Raw genomic sequence first — 22,608 nt, 5'->3', positions numbered from 1 at the left:
TTTGGAAGTTTTCCTACTTCCTTATCTCGCTGTAATATAAGGCATCCCCCCGAAAATAAGACCTCCCCGATAATAAGGCCACCCCGGAATATAAGGCCCCAAAGCTCCAGGAAAAATAAGACCTCCCCTGAAAATAAGACCTAGCGCATCTTTGGGAGCAAAAATTAATATAAGACACTGTCTTATTTTTGGGGAAACAGGGTACTATTTTTCCCCCCACAGGAGCCCTATTCATTGCACAGAATAGATCGTGCTGTGGGGATGAGACAGATATTTCTTTTTATCCTTATAATTCAATTAGTGGCCCGACTCATTTACTGCACACCACCCAAAATCTGTATTTTACAGAATTATTCATTTTCTCAACATCTTCAGAGTAACAGAGTGCCTCACAAGCATTAATTAATTTACCTTGCAAGGGAAATATGGAGGTAAGAAATTATCTCCATTTTACAAACGAGGAAACTGAGACAAATATTTGCCTGACTGAGATCAAAGCCAAGAGCAGAACATAGGAACGCCTAATTCCCAGTCCTGTGCTCATTCCCCCAGACCTCACTTCCTTACTGACAGAGATGTTGAACATCCACAGCTCCCATTGACTTCAGTTGCAATGTTCAGCATTTCTGCAGATCAGACCCCACATGTCTCAAGTTGGGCACACAGAAAATAGGGAATATACAAAGTCTTTGGGGCAGACACAATCTTTCTGGTCTGCATTTGTGCAGCACCGACCATCATGGAGTCCTGGTCTATTACTGGGGCTTCTAGGTGTTACTTCAATTCAAATAAATAATATGAGTTGCCATTTGCCAAAATAATGCTTCAAGTGGCTCTCTCAGCATCACATAGGAAGTCTATGACAGAGGGAGAGAGAGAATTGAGTTCTCCTGTGTGACAGTCATCTGCTTTAACCATAAGCCCCATCCCTCTCTCTTCCTGTTAGGCCTGTGACTTGTTCTCTACACATCTTCTAACTTATAGAGAAAATAAGGGAGGAACCCTACAAACAGCCTCATTCACTACATAACCCTGATTGAGTCCCTGAATACTACCCATCCTGTGCACACTGCAGCTCTATGAACATATGTTTACCATAGTTCTTTAATGCAATTCTCTAGGCTTTTAAAACAGAAAACAAGTAAAATACAACTTCTATTATATGCAACTGTACATTTGTACGATGAACTTAAACACAAAAAGGAACCTTACAAGAAGTGGAAACTTGGACAGACGACTAGAGAGGAGTATAAAAATATTGCTTGAGCATGCAGGGGTGTGATCAGGAAGGCCAAAGCACAATTTTAGTTGCATCTAGCAAGGGACGTGAAAGATAACAAGAAAGGTTTCTACAGGTATGTTAGCAACAAGAAGGTGGTCAAGGAAAGTGTGAGACCCTTACTGAATGGGGGAGACAACCTAGTGACAGATGATGTGGAAAAAGCTGAAGTACTCAATGCTTTTTTTTGCTTCCCTCTTCACAGACAAGGTCAGCTCCCAGACTGCTTCACTGGGCAGCACAGTAAGGGGAGGAGGTGAGTGGTGAAAGAACAGCCCTCAGTGGTGAAAGAACAGGTTAAGGACTATTTAGAAAAGCTGGACATGTACAAGTCCATGGGGCCGGATGCAATGTATCTGAGGGTGCTGAAGGAGTTGGCCGATGTGATTGCAGAGCCATTGGCCATTATCTTTGAAAACTCTCTCCCTCTCTCATTCAGGAGTCTGGGGAAGCTCCTTCCTCCTTCGGTGGAAGGGGGATGGGTTACCAGGGCAACATGATGGGTTGGAGAACGGAGCCAAGTCCAGCACAGTTCTCTTTACCTCCTGGAAAGACTGTCTGCTCCTGGGGTTCCCAGTGCAGTGTGTGCTCCTGCTGCAGCAGCGAGGGGCCAGTGCTTTAGAATGTTCACGTTCAGTTATTCTGCTGCCTGGACATTGCTGGTAATGGAAGTGACAGAAGGAAAATTACCATTTTCAGCAGTTGATAATTCAGCTAAATCTGAACAGAATTTCACGGGACAAAGAAAAGATTTATTTCTGGCCCCAAGCCTTTCTTCTTGTTCAATATCAATGTGAACAATTAAGGTGTTAGAGAATCTCGAAAAAATGTCATAAATCTTATGATGAAACCTAAATGTTACGATAGACAACCTAAATATAAAGCTGGCTACCAAACTCCCCATAATAAAAACGAACTGCCTAATTCTCATGTAAAGAATGATTATGTTTATTCACAGCTATTTAAAAGCAATATATGGTAACATAAGTTGGACCAAGATCATTTCTAAAACAGACAACTGGAACAGTAGCTGAGGACTGAGATGCACACTCACAGAGCTGTGAATATATTTAAACAGTACCTAGTCAGTGCATTCAATCATTTTGATGAATGTTAGTTGGCTTGGATTGTCAACAGGAAATGTGTACCAAACTGCCTTAGGCCTTTTTTTAAGCCCAGCCATCAAGAATTTTTATTTAAAATAAAACCAAATAGAATCAGCTAAGAATGTGGTGCCATTAAACTGTTGTTTAAATGACTTCACCGAAAAATAAATGTCTTATAAATAAAAAGTTTACCACACAAACCAGTAATGTTGACACAATATTTTAACTTGGGCTAGGGTAAATGGTAAATATTTTCCATAAAAATTGGGGGGCGGGAAATACAGGAATATTTGTTTTTCTTCTAATGCTGAATGACAACAATGTAGTTTTCAGTTCCCACAACTAAGCCTTTTTCCCCCTTTGCCTACATTAAAAGGTTTCTGAAAAACAACGTTCTGGTTTTCCGTAGAAAAACAAATGTGTGGCAGCAAAAAAAAAAATATTTCAATCCTTTTTCTCTAAAGCTTTCCTGGTATTTGTTTAATTATTTTATTTGCGACTGTAGAGGGAAAAGGAACAAATCCCCTGATCTACAACAATAACCATGAATTGTATTCATGTTCAACAAAAACTTTTTCCTTTATGTATGCATGTTCTAGTGGTTATAAAATAAGTCTGTTTCCAGCTACAACTGACCTATCTGTACAATCAGTCTAACACTGACATACTTCACATGGGCTTTACTTCAGCAAAGCACTTAAGCACACACTTAAATTTAAACATATACTTAGGTCTCGTAGGCAGTATTCAGTGCCTGACTGGACTGAACTGAAAGGAAGCTAAATCTGTGCTTAAGTGATTTGCCAAAGTGAGGCCATGATAATATAAAGGCTTAAATAATGTTTGGAAACATTTTGAAATCCTTAGATGAACGCCAGTATTACAAGTACAATTTTTTTTTAGGCTGACTTCAGAAGATGTGTGTAGAAAAATGTCTTTTAATCCACCTTCATTTGTGAAATAACTACATTGTTCTACATACAGTTGTTGGGAAAATTAACAGATTTTCTTGTTCCACAGAGTGCATGTGAAAACAAATGAGCTCACAGATTTTGCCACTCATCTGAGAGATTTAAGAAACCTACACATGCATCATCCATTACATTAATCTAGTGATTACTGCCTGCATATAGGAATTCACCAAGGCACACTTCCTTAAACAGCATTATCCAGTCACTTATCCTGCTATCAATAGATCAAAACAACCATATAGCTAAATGGATACATTCCTCCCTCCCACCCCGCAACAACGTTATATCATCTGCACAGTAAAGAGATCCAGTGATAGCAAAAATGGATTCTGCTTAGGTGTTAGGAACTAATATGGATCTACTATCTGCTTCCCTAAAAACACTTTTTTCGGGCTTCTGAAAAATAAAATGTTCCATTCTTTGGATAAGCAACTTGAAGCTGTATTTTCACAAATTCAGTCATCACTGACGTGTCGTAGATTGCAGCCAGCAGCGTGTGTTCGTCAAGAGTGCTAACACAAGCAGTTTAAAACGATGCTGAATCTGCCTGAATCCCCATCCCGTTTTTAGCAACGCGCAGAATGAAAACACCAGGCGGGGGTGGAGGGGAATAAAGACCACTGGGACACGTAATTTCGCCCAAGCCACGCAGAAACCTGGGTGGATTTGATGGAGAATAATCATGACGCCTTCTTTTCCACTCCCACAGAAATACTATGTCACCCTTCCCTTGGGAACAATTTTGTTTTTCAGACAAGAAAAATCTAGGCAATGGCCTTTTCAGCTCCGGATGCTGGGACAGCTGTGGAGAAAGGGCCATTCAAAGGATCCCAAGGGTTCTGCCTCCAGGCGAGCCCCGGGTCTGGCAGCTGCTGCTCTGAATTCCCAGGCCAGGCCAGTGAGGGGGCTGGGAGGGGAAAGGAAGAGCAGCGACTCCAAGGCTAATTCACGTGCCCGGGAGCCATGAAGGAGGCTTCGCTGAAGACAGTGGCCACGACCCTGCGCTCCGCGCAGCACATGCACAGGCGTGTCCGGGCAGCCCCCGGGGGCAGGGGGAGGGCTCTGCAGGGGAGCGGTGCAATCGCCAGGGCTAGGGGCGAGCGCCCGGCCCCGCACCCAGGAGGTCCCGCGGAGGGAGGGCTGGGGCGAGTTCCCGGGGGAAGGCGGCAGGTGCGCTCCCGGGGATGGGGGAGCGCCGGTGCCATCTCCCCGGGGCAGGCAGCGGGGGCATGTGCCCGGGGCGCGAAGCCGCGGCGGGGTAGCGGGGACGGTACCTGCAGTAGCCGCGGAAGGTGCCCCGGGGCGGCTGCGGCTCAGCTCGGCGGGGCTGGTGGCGGCGGCGGGGACCAGCTGGCCCCGGAGAAGCAGCGCGGCCGCCAGCCCCAGCAGCAGCGAGGGGAAGCGCCCGCACAGCCCCGGCATGGCCAGCGGGCAGTGGAGGCATATTGCGGGCGAGGCGGCGGAGGCTGGGGCCGGCAGCTCCCTGGTGCCCGCCCGGCTGCGGCGGCTGCCGGAGGAGGATGGCGGGGCGGGAGGCGGCCCGCGCCCCCTGCACAGACACACGTGACGAGGGGGAGGGAGCCCAGCGGAGGAGCTCGGCGCGTCCCAGCCCCCACAGGTGCTCGCCGGGCTGCCCTGGCCGGCCGGCCACAGCGCGGGAAGGGGAAGCTCGGCAAAGTCTGCCTGGAACCGGGGATTAGTTGCCCTGGCGCGTCAAAGCAAGTGAGGAGAGGTGCTAAAACAGCCGCTCTAGGGGGTAGCTGGGGCCCCTGTAGGAGATGGGGGGCAAGGGGGTGACCGCGACGGCCCCTTGCAATCCAGTGAAGCTCTGAATTCCCTGACCCTGCTAAACTACAAGTGTTAGTTAAAGCTGCCCCGCCTCTGTTAAACCCCAAAGGTGTGGGGGAAACCTTGGGCCTGGCCGCTGCTGAGCTCATCGCCACTCAACTTAACACTTACTGAGAGCCTCAGTCTCCCCCCCCCCCCATCTTTACTCCCACTCAGTGGGACCTGGCCCCCCAAACAGGCCCAGTGGTCACTGCTCAGGTCTAAACCAGGCAGACTCAGGCCCCAGGTTGCTGAGTCTTTTGCTTTTACAGCAAGTCTTGTGGAGCTGTGTTGTTTTTCTTAAAGTCTCGGGTCTTGGAATTAAGACATTAATTGAGAATCTCCGCTTTCCTTTCAATAAAAATTTTGTGTGGGGGGGTGGGGTGGGAAGGAAGAGGGAAGTAAGTGTATCCTAAACATACAGAAAATAGAAGGCAAATAAAAAACAAAAACTTGTATTACTGTTTTAAAAACACATCTCATGATTTTCAGACCAGGTTCATGATTTTTGAAAATTTGAGGTTAGGAATAGGGAAAGTCTTTACTAATAAAGTTACATCTATCCCAATTATTTCCTCCCCAGTGAATCCTATCCTGCTTTCTAGATCATATGCGCTATACAGCATCTTGTACAATTAAAAGTTTTTTGGCACTTAATGCTAAGCACTTACATTTTAGTCTTAGTAATCATAGAATTGTAGGACTGGAAGAGACCTCCAGGGGCCGTGTAGTACAGTACCCTGCACTGAAGGTAGGACTAAGTATTATCTATCTAATAAAAGTATTATCTAAAAAAACAGAGTCTATCAGACAACCCATTTCTAGTGCACATATTTTATGGAATGCAGAAATTTACAGTTGTACGGGGCCTCATCTAAACTCTGGAATAGCTTAAGCTCAGCCATTGGTGGCCAGCAATCAATGTAGCTACACCACTTCAAACCCCTACAGGCCTTGATACCGCAAACACATATGTCTTAACTTTAAGCATATGAATAATCCCATCAGTTTCAATTAAGCTATTCACATGCTTAAAGTTAAGACGTGTTCATGTTTGTAGGATTCTAGTGTAAATGTAGACAAGTGCAAATTGGAGTTTGTGTTGAAATTAATAAATTATGGTCCCCAATCCTGCAGTTGACTGCATGCAGGTGGGCTGCTGGAAGTGTGTGGGGCACAACAGTCCACTTGCCCACAGTCCACTACAACTGGGGCCTAAACATACATTAGAAAAAGGTATGGGGTGAAGTCCTGGTCCTTTTGAGGTGAATGGGAGTTTTGCCATTAACTTCAGTGATGCTAGAATTTCACCCATTGTATGGGCAGGATCAGTGCTTTCCAAAGTTTATATATTACATTTTATCTTAAAACTTCACCAAAGAAGTAATTCTGAACTGTGAGTGCAGGTTTTTTTTTTAAAAAAAGGCCATACTATAATTTTACAATTAAAATTCCCCCTTCAATAAATAGATTAGTCAAATATAGCAGGTTGTAGGGAGATATGGACGTGTCCTTATCTCAGAAACTTCCATAGTGGGGGAGTAAGAGGAAGGGAAAAATATTTGCACAATTGTGCAACAATGAAAGATTTCCCAAACCTAAAAGGGAACTATCAGGTTAAAAATCTTTACATGTTATCAAAACTAAAAGAATTTTCAAAATCTAATTTACTTTTCCTTATCATTTAATTACTTTAATGTCATTCTCTACACTACAGAACAGTGTAATTAATTCATTGTCATCAATAATGACTTCATAGAGATGAAGGGTTGAAGGAACAAAAATCTAATTTAATTTTAACCAGGGGCGCTGATGGTTTAATGCCACTCCTTTTGGACATGGAAAATAGACAATCAGTTTGATTCTCCAGATCTCATGCTCTAGTCTAATATAATGAAGCTCCCACTAATAACTACTTGCTGAATCCAGTTGAGCAGGCATGGGGAAAAATATGCATCTCTCTGCACCTTAGTCTTATCCCTTAGGATCTCATGATTTTTCACCTTTCCTCGGGAATGGTTGGATTAAATGTGGCATCCCTGCATATAGTTATGTAAAGATGAGGAACATGGGTCTATAAAAGACTTTCTAGTTTTGTCTGCTACCTGCTTCCCCCTTTGAGCTGATGAATGATGAAAGATTATGGCCCTGGGAAAATGGTTGGATCCCTTAAGTATTCACTTCCAAATGTTCTAATATTTGGATTTTTAAGTAGTTCTAATATTTGGCCTTTAAAAAGTATTGTTGATTTTTTTAAAAAATAAAGTTATTTTGGATGTTGGTTGGACCCACTCTCCACCTTAAACTTTTTAAACTAAGGTTTTGGTTTACTAACATGCAATTATTAGTTATGTACAAAAATATGAAATGAATGCTGAAAGACAAAAATTGTTGAAGATGATGACTTCCAAAGGAGAATAATATTGTATTTAGACGAATCATTGAGGTGGGACTACCTCTGGCATATCTACAATTGTTCATTTACAAAAAAAATTGTATCAGACATTTTTTTTAACCAATCTTGCAAGGATATAAAAGCCAATAATAAAAAATTTGTTTCACTTACCTGAATACTTCTTTTCTCTGAGGTATTATGTCTGGCAGTCCCTTTTAGGGAGTAGCTCCTGCAGTCTTCAGAGCTCTCCATCAACTACTGCTTAAATTTCAGACATGATAGTAATTCATCAGTCTACAAGAGGTTGCAGTAGATGACACACAAGTTTAGGGCCTGGGTAAAAATGTAGCTGTGTCTATACTAGGGGGAAGGTGAAGATGTTACAGATGTTCTGAAGGAAGAAGATGTGGCAAGATTTAGCCCTGGTCTACACTATGAGTTTAGGTCGAATTTAGCAGCGTTAGATCGATTTAACCCTGCACTTGTCCACACGACGAAGCCTATTTGTCGACTTAAAGGGCTCTTAAAATTGATTTCTGTACTCCTCCCTGACGAGGGGATTAGTGCTAAAATCTACCCTGCTGGGTCGAATTTGGGGTAGTGTGGATGCAATTAAACGGTATTGGCCTCCGGGAGCTATCCCAGAGTGCTCCATTGTGACGGCTCTGGACAGCACTCTCAACTCAGATGCACTGGCCAGGTAGACAGGAAAAGCCCAGCGAACTTTTGAATTTAATTTCCTGTTTGGCCAGCCTGGCGAGCTCAGAGGTGACCGTGCAGACCTCATCAGCAGAGGTGACCATGGAGTCCCAGAATCGCAAAAAAGCTCCAGCATGGACTGAACGGGATCTGATAGCTGAAATGGATCTGATTGCTGTATGGGGAGAGGAATCCGTGCTATCAGAACTCCGTTCCAAAAGACAAATGCCCAAATATTTGAAAAAAAATCTCCAACAGCATGAAGGACAGAGGCTATAACAGGGACCCGCAACAGTGCCGCGTGAAACTTAAGGAGCTCAGGCAAGCCTAACAAAGAACCAGAGAGGCAAACGGCTGCTCCAGGTCAGAGCCCCAGACTTGCCGCTTCTATGATGAGCTGCATGCCATTCTAGGGGGTGCCCCTACAACTACCCCGCCCCTGTGCGTGGACTCCGTCAATGGATTCTCACGCAACAGGGATGCAGATTTTGGGGACGAGGAAGATGAGGAGGAGGAGGTTGAAGATAGCCCACAGCAAGCAAGCAGAGAAACTGTTTTCCCCTACAGCCAGGATTTGTTTATCACCCTGGAGCCAGTACCCTCCAAACCCACCCAAGGCAGGCTCCCGGACCTTGAAGGCAGAGAAGGGACCTCTGGTAAGTGTACCTTTGTAAATATAATACATGGTTTAAAAGCAAGCATGTTTAATGATTAATTTACCCTGAAGACTTGGGATGCATTCGCGGCCAGTACAGCTACTGGAAAAGTCTGTTAATGTGTATGGGGATGGAACGGAAATCCTCCAGGGACATCTCAATGAAGCTCTCCTGGATGTACTCCCAAAGCCTTTGCAAAAGGTTTCTGGGGAGGGCAGCCTTATTCCATCCTCTGTGGTAGGACACTTTACCATGCCAGGCCAGTAGTCTGGAATCATTGCATAACAAAGCATGGCAGCGTATGGTCCCGGTGTTTGCTGGCATTCAAGCAACATCCGTTCTTTATCTCTCTGTGTTATCCTCAGAAGAGTGATATCATTCATGGTCACCTGGTTGAAATAGGGGAATTTTATTAAGGGGACATTCAGAGGTGGCCGTTCCTGCTGGGCTGTTTGCCTGTGGCTGACCAGAAATCATCCCTGCTGTTAGCCATGTGGTCGGGGGAGGGGTGAAGCAATCATCCCAGAGAATTGGGTGCGGGGAGGGGGTTTAGTTGGGTTTGTGCTGCACATTAACCTGAAAACTGCAGACCCTCCTTTTAAATGGCCAACCCAACAGGTGCTTGGTATGAGAAATGAGGGCACTGCTGTTTGAAACCATTCCCACATGTTATGAAGGTTAAAGAAGCCAAAAGATTGTGGCTTACCATGTCTGCCTGCAAGCCGAATTCTGTTGCCCGCTGGCCCTGCGTGTGTGATCTCTCACACCAAACCGGCAGGCCCTCAATATAAGAGGCTATGTAACGTTAACAGCTTGGTTCACCGTGAAAGAGTCTACCCATTGTTCTCTAAAATGTGTCTTTTTAAATACTGCTCTCCCTTTTTTTACTCCCACAGCTGCAAATGTTTCAACGCTCCCCCTATCATCTCCATCCCAGAGGCTAGCGAAGATTAGAAGGCGAAAAAAAACACACTCGCGATGAAATGTTCTCTGAGCTTATGCAGTCCTCCCACACTGAAAGAGCCCAGCAGAATGCGTGGAGGCAGACTATGTCAGAGTGCAGGAAAGCACAAAATGAACGCGAGGACAGGAGGGACGTGTGAGAGGACAGCTGGCGGGAGCAAGAGGAGAGGTGGCGGGATCAAGATGATAGGTGGCATCAGCGTGATGAGAGGAGGCAGGAAGCAATGCTGAGGCTACTGGAGGATCAAACTGATATGCTCCAGCGTATGGTTGAGGTGCAGGAAAGGCAGCAGGAGCACAGACCGCCACTGCAGCCCCTGTATAACCAACCGCCCTCCTCCCCAAGTTCCATAGCCTCCTCACCCAGACACCCAAGAATGCGGTAGGGGGGCCTCCGGGCACCCAACCACTCCACCCCAGAGGATTGCCCACGCAACAGAAAGCTGGCATTCAATAAGTTTTGAAGTGCAGTGTGGCCTTGTCTTCCCCTCCTCCACCACCCCACACTGTGCTTCCCTCCTCCTCCACCCCTCCCGGGCTACCTTGGCAGTTATCCCCCCATTTGTGTGACGAATTAATCAAGAATGCATGAATTTGAAACAACAATTACTTTATTGCCTCTGCAAGCGGTGATCAAAGGGGGAAGGGGAGGGCGGTTGGCTTACAGGGAAGTAGAGTGAACCAAGAGGGCGGGGTTTTCATCAAGGAGAAACAAACAGAACTTTCACACCTTAGCCTAGCCAGTCATGAAACTGGTTTTCAAAGCTTCTCTGATGCGCAGCGCGCACTGCTGTGCTCTTCTAACCGCCCTGGTGTCTGGCTGCGTGTAATCAGCAGCCAGGCGATTTGCCTCAACCTCCCACCCAGCCATAAACGTCTCCCCCTTACTCTCACAGATATTGTGGAGCACAAAGCAAGCAGTAATAACGATGGGAATATTGGTTTTGCTGAGGTCTAACCGATTCGGTAAACTGCACCAGCACGCTTTTAAACGTCCAAATGCACATTCTACCACCATTCTGCACTTGCTCAGCCTATAGTTGAACAGCTCCTGACTACTGTCCAGGCTGCCTGTGTATGGCTTCATGAGCCATGGCATTAAGGGGTAGACTGGGTCCCCAAGAATAACTATAAGCATTTCAACATCCCCAACGGTTATTTTCTGGTCTGGAAAGTAAGTCCCTTGCTGCAGCTTTTGAACAGAGTTCCTGAAGATGCGAGCGTCATGTACCTTTCCCGGCCATCCCATGTTGATGTTGGTGAAATGTCCCTTGTGATCCACCAGTGCTTGCAGCACCATTGAAAAGTACCCCTTGCGGTTTACATACTGGCTGCCTTGGTGCTCTGGTCCCAAGATAGGGATATGCGTTCCGTCTATTGCCCCACCACAGTTAGGGAATTCCATTGCAGCAAAGCCATCCACTATGACCTGCACATTTCCCAGAGTCACTACCCTTGATAGCAGCAGCTCAGTGATCGCATTGGCTACTTGGATCACAGCAGCCCCCACAGTAGATTTGCCCACTCAAAATTGATTCCTGACTGACCGGTAGCAGTCAGGCATTGCAAACTTCCAGAGGGCTATCACCACTCTCTTGTGAGCTGTGAGGGCTACTCTCATCTTGATATTCTTGCGCTTCAGGACAGGAGAAAGCAAGTCACAAAGTTCTATGAAAGTGCCCTTACACATGCGAAAGTTTCGCATGCACTGGGAATCATCCCAGACCTGCAACACTATGCAGTCCCATGAGTCTGTGCTTGTTTCCTGGGCCTAGAATCGGCATTCCACGGCATGAACCTGCCCCATTACCACCATGATGTCCAAATTGCCAGGGCCCATGCTTTGAGAGGAGTCTGTGTCCATGTCCTCATCACTCTCGTCACCGCGCCACTGCCGTCGCCTCCTCACCTGCTTTTGAAGTTTCTGTTGCTGCATATACTGCAGAATAACATGCGTGGTGTTTACAGTGCTCATAACTGCCGTGGTGATCTAAGTAGGCTCCATGCTTGCTGTGGTATGGTGTCTGCAGGAGAGCAGAGTGGCAGCGGAAGCAGTCATTCGAGGACGATGGTTTGCAGCCTTACTGCACCATTTGCTGCCAGCAGCACCCAGGACACAACAGCGGCAGCTGAGCAGAGTGGGCTGCACGCTTGCCGTGGTATGGCATCTGCACGGAAAAAAGGCACGAAATGATTGTCTGCCGTTGCTTTCATGGAGGGAGGCAGGGGGGCCTGACGACGTACCTAAAACCACCTGCAACAATGTTTTTCCCCCATCAGGCATTGGGAGCTCAACCCAGAATTCCAATGGGTGGTGAAGACTGCAGGAACTGTGGGATAGCTACCCACAGTGCAACACTCCGAAAGTCGACGCTAGCCTCGGTACTGCACTCCGCTGGCTTAATGTGCTTAGTGGGGACACACACAATTGACTGTATAAAATAGATTTCTAAAAAATCGACTTCTATAAAATCTACCTAATTTCGTAGTGTAGACATACCCTCAAACACTGCCTGGATGTGAAGATGTAGAGAGAGGTTTTCTATGCTGCTTTAATGGTGGCCCCTCATTTTGGTTTTTGTCTCACAGGATAAAAATGGTGGCTACAGATCAGCTGCCATATATTGGGTCAGACCATGGTCCATGTTGTCCAGTATCCTGTCTCCACTAACTAAAAGCTTTTTTTCTTTAGCTCAAAATATACGCAATAGCTATGCTTGTGGAGCAAAAGACCTCATTTATGTTCCTGCTGTTGCCAGGAGGTGTCATATGGAGCATATTGACAACCATGACACCTTAGATAGCTATAGATTGACTTCAATATTGCACATCTTTCTTAGTCTCCTTTTATGGTTTTCTCCAGTTAGTATCCAACCCACTATTTGTTTTGGTAATTTGATATTAGTCAGGCAGCACTCACTCTTATTTCTACTGCAGTCAACATGTATTGTGTCAGGGGTAGGCAACCTATGGCACGTGTGCCAAAGGCGGCACGCAAGCTGATTTTCAGTGGCACTTACACTGCCAGGGTCCTGGCCACTGGTCTGGGGGTGGGAGGTGGGGAGGGGGCTCTGCATTTTAATTTAATTTTAAATGAAGCTTCTTAAATATTTTAAAAACCTTATTTACTTTTCATACAACAATAGTTTAGTTATATATTATAGGCTTATAGAAAGTGACTTTCTAAAAATGTTAAAATGTATTACCGGCACGCAAAACCTTAAATTAGAATGAATAAATGAAGACTCAGCATACCACTTCTGAAAGGTTGCCGACCCCTGTATTATGTCATGGTCTTCAAAAGAAGCAGAACTGAGGGAATATTAAAGCCCTGACAATAGTACTACTCAGTGTGTAAAGGGAAGCACATGCATAAGTCTATGCAGAATTAGGTCTAAAGGTGCAACCTGACTACCTGAGCTGTATGTACAGTGTGTTCTATAGACACACAACCTGTGTGCAGATGCTGTATCTTATAGAGCCAATTGAAAAATGCCAAAAAAGTTTCCACTGAATTTCTACCATTCTAAGCTGGTTGAAACACACACACACACACACACACACACACACTTGAAAATTTGAAAAATTTCAGCTAGCTCTACTTCCTAAGTAAACATATATTCAGTCAAAAGAAAATAATATGCACCCCTTTATTTTGTCCAGCAAAATATTTACAATCACCCAGAATATAAAGATGAATACAGTTGTTAATTTGAAAACAATCCAAGAAATTAAATTGTCCTAATATGTACAACTAGAAAATTAAACACTCGTTCCCAGAAATTTCCCTTGGTAACTTTACACATTTAAGAAAAGGATAAAAAGTGACTGTTTTCCGTCAATAAAATAATGACCATGGAATCCTTGCAGATATAACTTTTTGATATTGAGATATGTTGCAAGAGGTTTGTCATCCAGTAATGAGAGAAAATAGATTGCAACCAGCTTCTCTTTCCCCTTACTGTAGTAACAAATCCCCTTGTTGGAAGTGCAACTTCAGCTGAGAAAGTGACATCTGTGTTATGTGCACCTTTTAATACTCAATGAATCCTTGTGGGCTGCAAGCAGCTACTCTGGAACTTTTCTACTGACTATTTTATAGAATTTTTTTAAAGTGCATATCCCTTTGAAATAATTCAGAGAAGATTTTTTATTGAGGTATTTTATTCCAAAATTCTAATAAAAATCTAACATTTACAATCAGATTTTGAAAATTTGTTTATCCAATCATGAATATTTTAAATTATATCTAAAATTGAATACAGAGCTATACAAATATAACCCAATGAAATAATTTTAAATTGTAAGGTCTCAGTGGATTTCTGGGATTAAAAATTGACTTTAAAGGAAAATAAGAAAGGCTTGCTAGCCATATCTGATGCTAATGCAGTTCTTCCTGCTGCAATACACAATTTGTGTGATTTATATTTTAAAAAAATAAGGTGGCTGAAAATGAATATTGCTCTCTTTAAATGTTCTGTAAGGCCTCTTGAAACAATTTTGTAACTGTTGAAAATATTTCCACTTGATTCATGAATATATTTATCAAATAGCTAGGAACGCTAGTTGCCCAAATTTGTGGCAGTCTTGTTAGTAAGTTAATTTTCTGCTTGTGCAGACAACATTGTACTAATTTAATGCACTAGCAAAATGCATGCAAAAAATGGTCTTATAAAATGAAGAATTAAATGTTACATTTTCAAAACAGAATTGTCATAACAAGTAAGTTTCCTTTATGGATCAGAAAGGGCCACTCAACTAATATTTTCATTGCAGTTTCTAATGTTATGTTAAATCTTTATTTATTTTGCAAAAGTCAAGGGTCAAGTTATTCAACCTTAATGTAAAATATTTTTACAAGGACAATGCATTTAAACTTAGATTTCCTTTGCTATTATTAAAAAGTTTCCAATATCTTCTGGAAAAAAATTACACTGAAATAAGAGGCACAAACATATGAAACAGCAGTAGCACTACAGACTCAAATACATTATTGTACAGTCACTAGTCAAAATTTTCCACAGTGGATTTAAAGAAAAACATTGTACCAAATCTCATTAGCCCAAACCAATGAATTAGCAACTGATAAACTTTAGAATATATACTCATTATGTCTGACCCAATGTGGGTGATCAAAACACTTCTACAGCATTCATGTATCAACTCAATTTAATACATCTGTTTTGTAAAAGGGTTTTAAAAATATTGACTACTGTAAGTCAACAAATGCTACATCACGTCTTAGGTTAGGCCTATTAAACTTAAAAATGACTTGGCAGTGAATTAGGTCTGATTATAATGTTATATTGCACTTGAGAACTAAAAACTAGGGACTGAGTACCAAAAAGTTCAGATCCCAAGGAATTGCGAGAGCTCAGCATCTCCCACGATTAGATCCTAAACGGAACAAAAGGTTGCATTTCTTTGTGGTAGGAGTACACAGTGCACAAAACATTTTTTCTCAGCTCTTGTGTCAACAAGTGAAAGAAGCCCTTATCACCCCAAGAAAGTGACAAGGTCAGCGCACATTCTGCCACCTACCCATTCATTCTAGGTTGCCATTTTCCTATTACATAACCTCAATTCTTTCCCATTCACAGACAGCTGCATTGTACATGAGCAGCCCAACTGAAAGCCGACTTCATAGGACTTTAGAACAGGCCCTACCCTGCAGTAAGACAGAGTTGACTAGATTTTATCCACGCTAATGCTGCTCTCTGATGCGATTTGGTAGTGCTCAGTAGTGATATCCCATAGCTCCCTCTGGCATGAGCACTGGTTCTAAAACAAGATGTTATACAATTTGAATCTTTCTCCCCCCCGTCTCCTCCCGCCAAAATGGTCAAAATCTCTTTTAACCCCTCTGAAATAGTAGCAGACACTCCTAAGAAAACTTCTTTAATGCATTTTTTGCTGTGTGAAGCTCTACACTTTCATAGCTATATATTAATAAAGTGAACATTTCAAAAGCACCAAGAATCCCCTAGTCCCAGCTGAAATACTTTCAAAAGATACCTATGAAAGTTCATTTTAACAAGGTTACACGTATTCAAGGCTGGACACAATTTTAGGAATAACTAATACTAAAATCTCGGTTTGGATTTAAATCTTAGCTATACATAAAAAGATAAAAAAATGTTTAGTAAAGAAAGGAAATACAGTAGCAGACTTTCTTTAAAAGTATCAAAAAGTACCAAGGTCGTTTCATCAATCATAAATTTAAAGGATAGAAATACAAGTCTAATATAGACATTTGTGAACATTTCTAAAAGATTTTGACTTTTGATATAAATATCTAAAGTTTGGCTTCCCACTTGTGCTTAACAACAATATATCTACTACTGAACTTTAATAGTGTTTCTTGAAAGACTAATTTAAACCTACAAGTGAGGTTACATCCTTACACCTCATGAATCTTGTCAAAAGTATGGTACCAGACAATATACATTTCTTAATATAAATCTTAACTTTTTAAGATACACCATGAAATGCTGCAATAATGCAAGTTGGAGTAGTTATATAAATTCATAAAAGATCTGGATTTTTTTTAATTGCCCTCTTAGGCTAAATAATTTCACAAGTTGTTAGTGCATATACATGAATTTGGACTTATGAAATGAGTTTATCTGAAAAGAGGACTAAATAAGCTATCTGCCATTCGTATTTTATGCACAGCACTTGATTCAGGGGCATTCATTGCATACAAAAATATCACATTTTCTTTATAAAAAAGTGAACATTATAAAACACTTGCTATAAGAATACAAGTAGCGCTTGCAGGCCACTATGAAAACTATTATGACAGTAGAAAATATAAATTCTATAATCATCTTATTGCCAAATCTAGATTGTAAAAACAAAGACCTCAATTCAGGAAAGCATCCCTGTTCAAAATATCCCTTAAGCATATGCTTAACTTTAAGCCTGTGCATATGTGCTGTCCTGAACTGGGGGCTGTGTGCACGGTTGAATTCATGATGTAACCTGAACACTGCAGCTACATTACTGTTTTCTAACAATTAAACTGGAGATTAATGAATGTACAGGGATTTTAATCAAAGAGGGGAGGCAATTATTTGCTGTTATTCTTTAGTAGAATATAAGAAATACAAATATTTTCAAGAAATCTTACTTTATGTAACTTAGTACAGGTGGAAGTTTCCATAGTTACAGCAGTGGTGCTGAAATTATACCTTTGTACCCTAAATGCCAAGAAATAACACGCTTTCGTGACCATAAAATCAGGGGGTAGTTAATGCTAACGTTAACACCCCTCCCAGATGAGCTGAGCTTTCCCATGCTTTTCTTTGTCTCCCCGTAATGGCCTCAGTCCTGTGCTCATCCTTAGACAGGTGAATTGTCCTGCTGATTTCAAATCACTGTGGCTACTCACATGCTTTAAGCACATACGTGTTTGCAGAATCAGAGCCATGTCTCTCTGCTGACAGTCTCTTCAACCTCTAGGCTTAGCCTAAGTTTCAGACTGGACCCAAAGAATACAATGGTCCTTCTGCGTGCAGATTTCCCACTAACGTCAATGGGAATCAGGTGCGCAGTATAACTGCAGGATCAAGCCTCAATTGAAGCTGAATTTAATAAAAAAATCACTCCTGTCTCATCTTAAAATACATACAACAAGGCCATCTAGGGCAGGTCTACTTTGCATCTGGGACCCAGCCTGGGTCCACAGACTCAGATTAGCAGGGTTTGCACAAGCACTCTGAAAACAGCTGTGTAGACAGGTCAGGTTAGAGCTTGGATTCTGAAGCCAGGGTGGGGTGAGATGGGCTTGCGAGCCTGAGTTCTGGACCACGATGGAACATCAAAACATCTATTTTTAGAGTGCTAGCATGAGCCCCACTAGAGCAACTCTGGGGACTCAGGGTGGGAGGCTCGCCCCCAGATGCCTTGTAGACATGCCCCTAATGGCTTGGGTCCTGATTCCTCCCTCTATGATTACAATAACAATACTATAACATTAAAGGCTGTGGGTAAAATCCATTACTTCAGTGAGGCCAGGATTTCCATTATAAACTAATTTCACTTAAACAGCTGTCTAAAACAATATGTAAATGGATAAAAAAGCAAGCTGCCCAATATACAAATTAACTCCTTATTAACTTTGGACTTTCTCAGTAATAACTCAGATACAATAGTGGTTCAGCTAAGAAGAATGCAATGAAGAGTGAAAATCAGTTCTGGTTTTCCAAAAACCAGACATGAGGCAGAAATGAATGTCTAAACAAGCTATTAATTTCCAACAACTTGCAACAAAAAGGTTCTCTGGTCATTGGGGGTATTTACAGTGGGAGATGCTGCCCCAAGCAACCTGGAATACATGCCAAAGTGGTCTGTCCTTGCTGTTACTCTTAGAGCTTGTCAAATACAAAAGTTGCATCAGTTCAACTATCCTAGTATATTTAAGTAGTATAATACCACTAGTGTGGACACAGTTACATTGGCATAAAGGAATTTATACTGGTATAGTATATTTCTGTTTGGGAGGGTACTAAGCTATCCTGGTAGAAGGAACCTTTATATTGGTATAACATCATCCACACTAGGGTTTGTATCAGGGTAACTATATTTGGTTAAAAATGCAGACCAAGACCTCTAGAGCACCATCTATGAAATCAAGAGGAGTGGGAAAAGGGAGGAGAAATGGTCCCATGGAAGCAGCTGACCCCCAACTCCCTACAGAAAGGGAGACCAACATGCAGAAGAGATGGCAAATGGGAATGATCCTGCTGAATATTCCCATGTATACTTTTTTGGGGGAAATCATCAGCATAGAGTCTAAGGACAGAAAAGCTTTGCAATCAAGGCAGACTTGTAAAACAAGCTATACTCATTTTGTGCATCTAGCCACTGAGAGCTTGAAAATTAAGTGTAGTGTCAGAATGTAAATGTCCATCAACAGAGAACATACTAAATCTAGCAATTAACTATGGGAACTGCTGGTTTACAGAGCGTAAGTGAAATCTATGTAGCAGTTCGTACAACACTAGTCTGTGCATCAAAAGACAGTGTCTCCTGAAATTAATTAGCAAAATCATGGCACTAAATATCATGTATGTTTTTGACATCCAAATCAGTGCATATGCATTAGTCACATCTATTAACGTGATTAATACAGGGGAAGAATTAAATATATTGCTTTTAATCTGTAGTTAAGGCTATTCCCAATGCCAAAAGACATCAGCAGTAGTGCAGTCATGGAGTGTCTGTTCCTTAAGAGGGAAATCAAAATTTGTAACCAAGATGCTGGCATTTTTACAGTTTCAGTATGTTACACAGATAAAACTCTTTTTAAGCTTCTGACGTCCCTTCGCCATTTTCATGGGGTTGCAGCTGTTCTCTTTCTTGTTCTTCCTGAGGAGGTCGCACACGTTTGAAGAACCCCATCTGTAATTTGGAGAAATCACACGTATTTGGAAAGTGACAGTCATGCCATCTACAAGCCATTTTTCACTGTTTGAGCGCTTAAACAACCTAACTATTCAGTCACTTGGGTTTTCCTCCCTACTCTCTAGTTTCAGCTCATCCTCTAAAACCAGGAAATACTAACTGAAAAAGGAAACAGAGCCAAACACAGCCCAGTCCTCCCACAAACACCAATCCTTATTGCAATTCCTTCCCTGCTCAACAACCTAGGATGAATGGATGGACTCTGCAGTTTACCCAATAGATCAACATATTCAGCCTGTTTAGGACAAAATTACTAGTCTCATTTGCAGTAATAATCAATAATGGAACCCCCCACCCCCAAAGTATAATGCTTACCCTGTACATTACAAAGACTAGAACAGCCAGGAGCAATAATCCTGCTAGGACAGCCAAAATTATAACCCACACTGGCACTGGCATGGGCTGTGGTTGAATGCCCCAGGTGATATTTGTGGTAACCTAATGAAAAACACAATGAATCACATTTTATTAGGTAGTGGCATGAATGAGTTTGTCCATACAGTATGTGACATACATATTTTGAACCTATCATATTTAAAACACATCCTAATGCACCCCATGAATTAACATCTCTTTTGGATGAGATGGCACTTCTGTAAATTGATGGAGAATATATGATGGCAAAAAAGCTTCATTAGCCCGAGTTGGAAGCAGCCACATTATCCAAGACTATGAAAGCCTTTGAACCACACTAAATACATATTCTATATATGCTAGACATTTTAAAGAAGAACTGTGGCATCTCACAAATGTTTCAGAGCTTTTAAATGTATTTTTGATATTTTATTTTATATATTTTATTTTAAAGATAGGCACCCCCGTAATACTAAGAATCAAACCTTAAAGGACTTGGAAAGAGAGGAAAATTGTAACGAATATATTTTAGAAACCAGATACTGTATAAGAATGTCCTCTTCCAAATCCCTCTGTAAAAACTCTCTTTTGCCGTGATGCCTACAAAAGTCTTGACCATGGTTAGAGAGCTGGTGAGCCGAGATCGCTGTTTCTCATGATGACCACTGCTGCCTCATTGTTTCTCCTCCTCTTTGTATCACCCTGTTGTCTACTGCCTTATACTTTGATTGTTAAGCGGTTTGGAGCAGAGCTCATCTTTTTGTTCTGCATTTGTACACTGCCTAGTGCAATATAGTTCTGGTTCTTCACTGGGGCTGTTGGGCACTACTGCAGTACCAGATTATTATTATTAATATTAATAAATAATAAATAAGAATGTCATAATTTTTAAGTTCAAACCATTCCACCCTACAAAGACTAGAAAACTGAAGATTTCTACCATTCCTGGTTTTCTTATTGCACCAGTTTGGTCACAAGATATTGGACTTCACATCTGTCAATGGTGCAGGACTTAACACTGTCCATTCTGGGGTCTGGCAAGTGTAATGTGTGTGTGGGGGGATGGGGAGAAGGGAATATTTCTCTGGAAGAGTTAAGGGGGGGGGAGGGAAGAGACCCACAACATGGTAGATGCTGGAAAGCTTCGGAATATTAGAAGCAGTCCCAGCAGACATAGATTAGTAGGCAAAAGGCAGATGAAGCGGTCAAAGATGAATGATAAATAGCATATATCGCATATGTCTGCCGAATTGGGCCCTAAGATATGTTTGGTAGTGCCACCACTGTGACATCAGTAAACCTTATTTCTCAATAAAGGACTAAATATAATCCTGAACATCAGAACAAGTTTTACAGGCTCTTTGAGTGATTCAGGACGGTCAGTATGTAGACTGATTTGTATCTATTAACTAGGTCTATTTGCCCACAGTATTGTCAATATAGATATATGACAGCCTACATGCCAAATGCTAGTATTCTAGTTTTCAGATTGAAAATGTTTGGTTTTATTCTTAATTTTATATGTATAAATAATTTTAATATATAAAACTAAGAGTTAGTTAAAATGTAGTAGCATTATGAAGGTGAATTTATGTGCTTCATTTTGATCATTCTATTTCTTGTATTAATTTCAACTGAATGTGCATTGGGTCAAACCATGTTCAGACAAAAATGACTTACTACTGTAGAATTGTGGATATCTTCAAATGAAAGGTTCTTGTAAGGGAACTCTATAACATTGAATGAGGCTGATGACTTGAGTGAGTACGAATGATTCTGGTTTTCTTTCTGTGCAAAAAAACCAAAATTGATATTACATGCTGGATGTAAAAAGACTTTTCATGTTTCAGAAGGTGGGAGAGATTGTGAACTAATAGGCACTTACGTTCATAAAGGTCTGGGTCCAAAGGCGGGATTTTACATACAATATTGCACTCTTTCCCCTCTCCAAGCGGCCAACTTGGCAGACTATTTTTAAACATTCAGCAGTTCCACAGCCCTACGTGCGACAAGAGGAATGGTTACCTCACTGATGAAAATTCATTACTATGTCTACATTCAGTCTTAAAGACACAAATGACATTACATCAATTGCTACACATTAGATAATTTCTATATTCAAATGTGCAATAGAAACTCCATAAATCATTCAAGTGACTGGGAAATCCATAGCGAAATTCCATAATTTTGCAATTAACAAACTCTATTGATTTAACCCAATTTTAAGGCCCCTTTGTACCATGATTAGAAATATTTGATGGCCATTCCAGGATATGCATTACAGATATATACTTTAGTAAGATGTGTGCTGATCTGAACTCTCACTGAATGCTGGAGTTCGTAATTGTTCAGTGTGTTCATTAGAAAGGTTACATATTTCTACAAAATATGGTACATTGTACCCGATGTATTCTCAGTTATAGATTTCCATAGCATTGTATTTCACAGTTGGATATCACAAACTCATGATGCAATATATTTTTGTTACAACATGTAAAGGCCAAATTCCATTATTTAAGATAAATACCCTTAAACGAGGAGAAGCACAAATCCTTTCAGATTGTACTATCCTCCAATCCCAGAGAACATAGCTAAAAAATTATTTCAAATAGAAATTATTCCTGTTAATATGATAACTGCAGGGCCGGCTCCAGGCACCAGGCAACCAAGCTGGTGCTTGGGGCGGCACCTGGAGGGGGGCGACGCTCTGGCCGCCGGGGGGAGAGCCGAGCCCCAGACGGGGCTCGCTGCCCTGCCCCCGGCGCTCTGGCCGCCGGGGGGAGAGCCGAGCCCCCGCCGGGGCTCGCCGCCCTCCTCCCAGGGCTTCGGCCGCCCTCCCCCCTGGCGCCCTCACCCCGGCCGCCGGGGGGAGAGCGGAGCCCCCGCCGGG

The 22,608-nt window shown here is 42.3% G+C and overlaps 2 protein-coding genes across 2 annotated transcripts in view; both read right to left on the bottom strand.

The window, feature by feature from the left end:
• Positions 1-4,778, bottom strand: part of FAM171B (family with sequence similarity 171 member B) — a 55,229-nt gene extending 50,451 nt beyond the window's left edge. The window contains exon 1 of the mRNA XM_029910578.1: positions 4,631-4,778. Coding sequence (XP_029766438.1) covers positions 4,631-4,778 — 148 coding nt within the window. The remainder of the gene's footprint in view (positions 1-4,630) is intronic.
• Positions 4,779-13,532: 8,754 nt separating this feature from the next.
• ITGAV (integrin subunit alpha V) overlaps positions 13,533-22,608 on the bottom strand; it is an 82,119-nt gene continuing 73,043 nt past the window's right edge. Inside the window, exons 27-30 of the mRNA XM_024201142.3 lie at positions 21,604-21,717; positions 21,399-21,506; positions 19,680-19,802; positions 13,533-19,301 (exon numbers count right to left, since the gene is read on the bottom strand). Coding sequence (XP_024056910.1) covers positions 19,206-19,301; positions 19,680-19,802; positions 21,399-21,506; positions 21,604-21,717 — 441 coding nt within the window. The 3' untranslated portion in view covers positions 13,533-19,205. The remainder of the gene's footprint in view (positions 19,302-19,679; positions 19,803-21,398; positions 21,507-21,603; positions 21,718-22,608) is intronic.

The sequence above is a fragment of the Terrapene carolina genome, unplaced genomic scaffold, assembly GCF_002925995.2.
Source record: "Terrapene carolina triunguis isolate 2854851 unplaced genomic scaffold, T_m_triunguis-2.0 Scaffold62, whole genome shotgun sequence".
NCBI lineage: Eukaryota > Metazoa > Chordata > Testudines > Emydidae > Terrapene > Terrapene triunguis.
Note: the sequence above shows the minus strand (reverse complement) of the source record. Positions and strands in the feature narration are given on the sequence as shown.